Raw genomic sequence first — 9,244 nt, forward strand, 5'->3', positions numbered from 1 at the left:
ATATTGTATCTAGAAAAAAATAAAACATTTTACTCATATTTGAGCAACTTTATTTTCTTTCAGAAACAGCTTAATTTATTTAACTGTAGCTTGAAAATGATTGGTACTATAATACTGGAAAATAATGTTTAATTTTGCTAACATTACAGCAGTGTGTTTTTATCTGTGTTTTTTCATTGGATTAGTGCTAGTTGTGTTTTTGAATATAGAAATGAAATACATTTCATGTATAATTTTTTATGCTTAATACAAGATACTTTGTATTTAATCTTCTGTTTGTTAATTTTTTTTACAGGACAATACTTTATGTTTGCAATCATTAGAAAAAGCAGTTAAAAAGGAAATCAGTAGAGAATCATAAAAACAAACATGATTTATTAAAAGTATTAGATATTCAGATACTTTCAAAACTTTCTTTTCAAATATGGGTACTGTCACATTTAGAATGCTTTGAAACTTGAAGGTATTTTTGAAGCTGCTAAAATTCAAGGAAATTGTTCTATAAGAGAAAAACTGAAAACTTAAGGCATAACTGTAATCTGTGACGGTGTATCTTTTTTTTGTATTATATGTACATTTTACTAAAGAAAGAAATAAAAAATGGTTAATGTCCCTAAAATGTTACTTGGTTGTAAAGCTAAGGTTATTCTTGTTGTCTCTCTGTCTCTCTGTCTCTGTCTCTGTCTCTCTCTTTCTCTCTCTCTTTCTCTCTCTCTCTCTCTCTGTCTCTCTCTGTCTCTCTCTGTCTCTCTTTCTGTGTGTATGAGAGAGAGAGACAGAAAGAGAGACAGAGAGAGACAGACAGAGAGAGAGACAGAGATTCACACCATGGAAATCTTTTGGTTTTATTGTTGATCATCTGTGATAGATCAACAATATGTGGTTGTTGATCTTTCACAATATGTGGGAAATTAGTAACATTTTTACGTTAGTTTTGTAGCAAGATTAATTTTTGTAACAAGATTTTGTTACTTCCTGAATAATTTTCAAATTAATCACTGGGTTTTCATAAAATACTTGTTTTCACTGAATATGTGGTTTACTAAGTTTTAATATGTAGTACTGGAAATATTTCTGAGGTAACTTGATTTACTTTATTAGAACATCTTATCTGTTGGAGAATATAACTACCTAATAATTTTATAAGTATAAAAGGTGGGACTTATACTTTATCAACTGTATTTAAGATACTGACTTTTGTGTGGAAGGGTAACTAGGTTATGGTGAGAGGCAAGGGGTGGAACTGGGGATATTGGAAGAAAGATATAATATCCGAAACAGTTGAGAATAAAATTCATGCATTTTAGTTAATTATTTTTGTTCATTATAGTGTTTTCATTTTGTGAGCTTTTCTATGCACATACAAAATGTTTCTCCTCAGGCCCCCTTGTATTTGCTGGTCCTATTTTTATGAACAACCGAGAACAGGCTCTAGCCAGACTCAGATCCCATCCAGCACAGCTAAAGCATAAACGGGACAAGCACAAAGGTATTTGGTCTTCCTTATCAACTAGGTGGGATACTCTCCCAGTTTCCTCCCTCTGTCTGAATTTTGTCTCTGGGAAAATGCATAAACCTGATTCTTCTACTTTGCTTCTATCGTTATGTAGCCTGAGGAGAAAGAACATGCTGAAAGTGACAATTTGTCAGTGACTATCATGCTTCTCATTTCTTTTGGTTGTTAACTTTTAATAAGACATTTTACAATATACCTTTTTCATTTCTTTTCACATCTTATGAAGAGAAAAGGGAATATATCATTAATTTTTCTTTTTTTTCCTTTATTATCTGTTCTTAAATGACTGTGATCTAGCATTTTACAATTCCTGTTTTTGAATACTGTTTATGTATTAGAATAAATAAACTTACTAAATGCAGTTCATAAAAAGATTCCTGCCATTGCATTTTCTACTGTTATAATATTAAGGTTTAGAATACAAATGAATACACAGATATTTGATATTCAAGGATTAAGTAGGGATAGATGTAAGCAAAGGGTGAGTCACGTAGACCTGCCAGTCCTTTGAGTCTGTCAGAGGTCCAACCAAGTCTGTGAGAGACTGTGAATTCATTTCTATTATTTTCTGAGATCTGAGTTCTGGGTTAATATTCATTAATTTTTTTAAAATCTGAATTCTGGGTTAATGTCAGATATTCCTAAGTTATGCTTATTTTTGTTATAGGCCACAAATTCTAATATCCAGAAAAATTCAATAGAGAATTTTTAAATTTATGTCTGAGCTTTAAATCTTGGTATGTGAACTAGGGATGCTTCACTGGCTCTTCTAATTTGCAGGTGCTGTTTTCTTAAATGCCTAAAACAACCCCTGAAAATTAGAGTAGAACATTTTAAAAACATATATGCTGCGTATATGTACATTAATTATGATGTTTGTGTCTTATATTCTCCTTTGCTTCAAAGCTTAACAATTGATTTCAAGAACCTTTCATGTGCAATATATAATCAATTTTATTGTCTTTCCTCAGTCTGTTGGGTTGCCACTCAGCAGAAACAACAAATTTCTGTTTTTAGTGAAAACACAAATAGAATATAAAGCTTATATTTTGCAGAAATAAAAACAGAATGTTTTATATCTAGCCACAGTAAGATTTATGATTGCTTTATTTCCACTAATGTGCTCTAACAATATCATAAATATTTAAATCTAAAACAATATTTGTAGTGTATTATGTAAATTGTTGTTATTGCCAGATTCTTTGATCACTTATGCTACTATTAGAACAGATTTTCTCAGTATGTTTTCCCCTCACTTATATGAAAGTGAAATTTTTCTAATTTGTACCTGAGATTAAATAGTCACATTTCATGAAAGTTTAAAATACTTGTGTCCTATGGACAAACATCTTTTTTTAATGTAATGGTAAATGAAAACCAAAATTATAAATTTAAAGCAGACTTTTTCCAGTCTTGTAATTATTAGCTATAGAAACTGTTAAGTGATAGGTTTATATCAATTTTGTCTGACTCAGGATTACTCTTTGCTGACTATCAATGGAGCAACCTCTTTGGAAGGACCTACTTAATAGTCTCACAGTACTGAAGTTTTTATTTTTATTTTCTAATTTTAATATATCAGCTGCCAATGTGAGCACATTTTTTCTGGTTTTATAAAGTTAGATAGTTTCATCTCTGTTTTGAAAATGCATATATGTAAATGACACCAAAAGGTGCTCAATTTACATAGAGTATTAATTACCATTCACTAATTCCTATCCATACTCTAACCCTTTACATTTACTATCTTGGCATTTATTCATTTCTCCCTTCACTGCTCTTGTTATTTTCATAGTCTTATAATATCCCCTTTTATTGTCTTGATTATATTGTTGGTATGATTTGTAAAGTGATAGTAGTTAAAATTTTCCAACTATAACCTTTTTTTTGTGGTACCGGGGATTGAACTCAGGACCTTGTACTTGCCAGGCAAGGGCTTATTCTACCGAGCTATCTCCCCAGCCCAGATTATAACTTTTATGGGGGGTAAAAACTGGATTTATTGTTAGAGTGATTTCTTTTTTTAATTTTTTTCATTTTAATGTAATATAAGTAAATATTAAAATATAAAAATTATATAAAAACAAAATTTTATCATAATATAATAACAATGGCTAGTACACTGTAGCATGGTCTTATAAGAATGACCAAAATGTTATTCATTTCATTGAGAAGAGTGATTTCTAAGATGAAAAGTTGGAGAACTTCTGACTGGAAAGAATTCAGAGAAAGTTTCATAGAAGAGCAAGTTTTGACAAGAGGCAAAGTAGAGTACATAAGGCTGAATCAATAAGTAGAATTCTGTATAACACATAGCAAGCTATTCTAAAATGTGATCTTAAATTATATTTCAAAAAGATCCCAGTATTAATATTTGTTTCAGCCACTCATTGCGTTACAAAGAAACACTTCAGTATAAAAATAAATCTAGGAACATCTAAATGTGATTTTTCTTATACCACATACCACATGTATATATACATACCTATATTGGAAGTTCTAAATTTGCTGTGAATAATTAAGAACCTGATCACTGTCTTTTGTAGTATTTTTATCATTAATAGTTGAAACATTGTTTTTATAGAGATACAGTTTAGATAAACTTCAAACAAAATTTTACTAATAGAAGTTTGATCTCTAATATCTACTACTGTTATAGTCATTATGGTTTTATTCAGTAACTTACTGGGCTTTAAAAAGAAAATCTTCCTTTCCTGATCTATGTCTTTTTTTGGGATATGTATCTATATTTAGTTCCCAACTCAAGGGAGGGGATAAAATGCTAATATCAAAGGTAAGAGCTTCTAACCAAATATCTAACATTTGTATAAAGTGAAATACCTGAAATGTGTAAATTAATTTAATCTGGCAAAGTAATATGAACATAACTTTTTTATGCTAATTCAGATTTTGTTTTAATTAAATATTTTTGCTAACTCAGAGAAAATTATCTTTTTTTAACATATGGTATCTTATGTAAACATCTTTGGAAGATGTGTATTCTTTTTGTGTAAGTCCTTTGTGTATTTAACCATTCTACTGTCTTTCCAAGACAAGTAGGCTTTGAACTAAAACTATTTCATTTGGGGTGAAGCCAAATGATTTTTAAAAAATTTTTTATACCTTCCATTTTTCAAACTTGACAAACTCACATTAGACTATTTAGCAGAAGATGAGTTATATTTTTATCCTATTATAGTAAAACCTCTCACTAATTCAGAATTTATGATACTTCAGCTGCAGTATTTGTGATCATTTTGATTTAAAAAAAAATCAAAGTTAATTTCTTCCTCTGAATTTTCAGGGTCATACTTTTAAGGGGAAACCTGTCTAAAATCACTAGCTTTTCAAACCAAGGGCTCAAGAAATGAAGGATTCCTTCAACGTGCCTTCAACCTCTGGGTCCAGCAGTTAATTCTTGTATGTTAAAGGACTTTTATATTTATGATACATTTTAATGTAATGTTAGCCTATTTTAAAATATAATGTAGGTGAACACATTTTATTTATTGTAGCATGTAGTTTAATCTGTAATCTTCTTGAAGGTAACAAAACTGAAGTTTTACTCAAATGTTCTGTGGTTAATACTTTTACAGTAAGTCACATGGACCTACTCATTGTTATTCCGAATTAGTGAGGTTTTACTGTCCTAATATTGTAGAATTTAAAATTGATGAACTACAGAGAGACTCTAGTCATTTAGTTAGAACAAAGGAAATCATAGTTTGGGTCACATTTATTTTACTTTGACATTTGATTCCTTTAAATGACATCTTAAAGCTAGATTTAAAAAATAAAAAGATAATGTGATTTGGTATTACTCTATTTAGCACTCTAAAATAGGCAATAAAAACAAAATTGTGTGTTTCTATAGATTCATATGTGTACCTGCATGTTACATATACTTGCTTGGAGGTGTACTATTACAGGACAGTGCTTTAGAATACTTGATCTTTTTAAATTCCTTTCAGATTTTCATACTGTGTGCAAGGAATTTGAATCTTGATAACATAGATGTCATATTTTAGTGCTGTATTGTATAGTTTTTGATTACAAAAAAGAAATAGTCTCTTCCCTTTACACATTCCAAAGTACAGCTTTTATATTCTGGAATGTGATTTTGAAACTTTGGTTAGAATGTGAGAAGATTCAAAGTCAGATATAGAAAACAGTGGTGGCTTAAAGCAAGTTTAATTCAGGAATAATAAAAAGACCGACTAGAAAAAGGAATGAAAGGAAGGCGTAGTGGGCCAGTGTGATAGCTCAGAGGACTAAAGCACCTACTCAGGCAAGCTTAGTCAAGGGCAAGCACAGTGACTTTGGCTTGAAACCCGTCACCACATGCTGTGCTAGCCCCTTCTCCAGGGTGGGTTGAGCCAGCAGGAGTCCAGGCGTAGTGGCACATCCCAGTGCTGGGGAGGTTGAAAGCAGGAGGATCACCATGATTCCGAGCTGCATAGTGAAACCCTGCAACAGAAAAAAAAAAAAAAAAAAAAAGCATAGTGGGGATAAGGACAGGGGCGTAGAATGGCTATGAGGTAAAAGGCTACAGAAGAGATGAATGAGAGTAGACCATTAAACTAAGATATATTGAAATCTTTGTCCATTGGGTCTTTATACATTTTTTAAGTTCAGTTGAGTTTACCATGTTGGTGCACAGTGTAGCTTTTCTGAGATCTGTTTTGGACATCTAATTGACATTTGAAGCAACTAGAAATTTTTTAAAAGTGGAAAGTACTAACAATATCACTAAGTACAATAGTAATTAAATGCTTTGCATGCAGTTATTTTTATGCAAATCAAATTTTCCCATATAAACTTACTTTACCTTAGTTTTTTGTTTCTATAACTTAAATATCCACTTTCATTACTTAACTGATTAGCTAAATAGATTTTATCCCTAACCATATCTTGCCTCTGTTTTTATTGATTTAACAATATTGCAGACATATACAGTATAGCTTTTCAAATTTGCTTCTTTGCAGGTAGATTCTTGGTCTATCACTCCTAACAGCTGCAGATTCTTCTTTGCTTACTTCTTTTAACCATTTTTCTCTTATATTCCCTTAGTAAATTGATTGAAATTCTGTTCTGAAGATGAATAATGGCTTAATTGTAAATTGTAACACTTACAGATGGAAGTGGAGAAAGAGGAGAAAAGGATGCAAGCAAAATCACAACATATCCTCCAGGCTCTGTACAATTTGATTGTGAGCTCCGAGCAGTACAAGTCAGCTGTGGATTTCACCATTCAGGTAGCAGCTGGAACTTTAGGGTATAACTGCATTTTTACAATTGTGCTGAATAAATGTCTTACTTGTTTAGTTTTAATGAATATAGCCTGTTTACTGCATGTGTTGATTAATAATCTCTCAAATCTAAGAGCTTCCTATTTATTTTAGTATCTGTTTTAAAAACTGCAGTACGGGCTAGGGTTATAGCTCTGGCACAATGCCTGCTTGATAAGCACAACATCCTGAGTTCGGTTCCCAGAACAAAAATCTCCCAAAAACCTATGGTCTTATGGAACAGTTACTGCACTTGTCAAAAAATCTTACTTGCAGTCTGTCTTCTAATGCACTTATTTTATAATTTAAGAAATTACCCAAAATGGGATAAAGTCTGACATCCCTTTCAGCTTTAAAATGCTGTGGGTTTTATGGCATGGTCCTTTTTAAAAATTTTAATGAGAAATATATGTCACCAAGTTTCTTTCTTATCTTCAAATGTACAGTTAGTAAATTGTTAACATTGGGGTTAAAAAATTTAGGTTGTACTATTCAACCTTTATAAAGATTAAAAAAATGTTAATTTTCTTCAATATGGATTTATTTTCCTGTGTAGTATTGCTACACATTAAAGATACTGTGTACATTATTTCTTTTTTTCTTTGCTTTTTTTTTTTTTTTTTTGTATTTTTAGGGAAGGGTGTTCAGGGTCTCACTCCTAGAATGGGCTCTTAGTGATCCTCCGCCTGTTTACAGCCACCCAAGAGGTGGGATTACAGTCCTGCTGCCACCAAGCCCAGTCTCAATTGCTCTCTCAGCATGCCCCAGGAGCAGGGCCAGCACGACAGGCCCTTGGATCAAAATCCTGGCCCCTGCACCTGCTTGCAGGCACTTCAATCCGCTGAACTATTTGGCCGGCCCTTGTGTACACTGTTTCAATTCATAATTGTGTAGAGTTCCAACCAACCAACTGCCTGTACTTATTCTAGATATTAGAGAATAGTATTTAACATGTACTTATTCACTTTTAAGACTCTACAGTTGACAAGAATCAATTTGTTTTGTTAATGTTATTAAATGGAATGTGTAAGAATGCATTTTTATGGCCTACAAAGGTAGTTTGCAGAGCTAGTATTATATTGACTTGTTGTTAAACGGAAATTCATTTTAGCTTCTTTTACCTATTTTTAATGACTAAGATTAAGCAGTGGGAATCACAGTGCTTTCAGAATAGGTGTGATAGAAATATAAAATTATACAGGAAAAAATAAAAGCTGTTTATTCTGGTTTCAGTGGTTTTAATGGAAAATGGAGATGTCTATACTTTCGGATATGGGCAGCATGGACAGCTGGGACATGGAGATGTCAATTCCAGGTACTCACTTTTTGTTTGAAGATACTGGATTCTTAAACCTGCCCCATCTTTTTCCTTTCCATCTTTCTTCTTAAATCCCTATTTCTAAAATCAAAATAGTATTTATGTTACTGTTTTGCAATCTCTGTCCTGAGAATTCTTGGTGGTCCTTGATTTTGTGATGCAGCACCTTTGTGGGGTAGGTGATTTTGTAGTTTTAAGAAGCTGATTCACACTTTTTGCATTTTAAATATGAGTACAGTTATCACAAAGTCCAACCATGCTCTTAACAATTACTGTCTTTTTAAAAGCTAGGCATAGCAATAGAGAAAACATAAAATATCCCCAAACTGCATTTTTAAAAGATTAGCAGTGAGTCTAGAGCAGACATAAAAAGAGACATGATGCAGGGCTGACTATGCAAAGAGGGAGGGAAGGAAGGTTTGAGTAGGAAAAGTCTAGGTTGCAGTGCACCTTTGTAAGCATTTGAACCAGGCCAGTGAGATGTTCCCAAACCAGAGTTGCCTTTCAAAGAGTCATACCAGGCAGGCAAAGGCCTGTAGTTACATGTTCGTTGTGCTCAATTACAGGATGGTAGGATGCATGGGAAAAAAAGACTGTATAAAGCCAAAGAGATGGTACCTGCGGCACTTAGTCAGCTCTTCTCCCTGTAGTAGGTTTTCTTGAAGTCAACCTAATTTTTATGTCTGTGGAAACTAGGTGTATTTTGCAGATCTGGAGAGATGTAGGTGCTTAGGTCACACTTGACTACACAGTATAGTTTGTGTGAAAACTTTCTTTTTGACTCTTCAGACTTCCTTATTTTCCTTTGTAGACAGAGTACATAATTCCATCTTTTTTAGAATCAAAAGTATGCTATGCTCTCTCATTTATATTTCCAGTGTCATGTAGATAATAGATAAAGCTTCAGGTTTTGTCTTGAACTCATCCCATTGCTATGACAGTGATACATTGCCACCATTTGTATAACATAATCTGATTCCATAGTTCATCTGTGTGAAGGACTTGGCAGCTTGATGTCAGACATGAGGTGGTTTATTTTCATCATCATTACTATTTACTGTTATTTGTCCAGAATTATTTTGGGTGTCATGTGAACTGGGAAAGGTACAAAGCAATGAGATA

General features: G+C 32.5%; 1 protein-coding gene across 1 annotated transcript in view; it reads left to right on the forward strand.

The window, feature by feature from the left end:
- Mycbp2 (MYC binding protein 2, E3 ubiquitin protein ligase) overlaps positions 1-9,244 on the forward strand; it is a 328,854-nt gene that overhangs the window by 129,938 nt on the left and 189,672 nt on the right. Inside the window, 3 exon segments of the mRNA XM_023709607.1 lie at positions 1,382-1,489; positions 6,652-6,771; positions 8,038-8,119. Of these exon segments, the coding sequence (XP_023565375.1) occupies positions 1,382-1,489; positions 6,652-6,771; positions 8,038-8,119 (310 nt within the window).

Source organism: Octodon degus, unplaced genomic scaffold (assembly GCF_000260255.1).
Source record: "Octodon degus isolate 3935 unplaced genomic scaffold, OctDeg1.0 scaffold00013, whole genome shotgun sequence".
NCBI classification, from domain to species: domain Eukaryota; kingdom Metazoa; phylum Chordata; class Mammalia; order Rodentia; family Octodontidae; genus Octodon; species Octodon degus.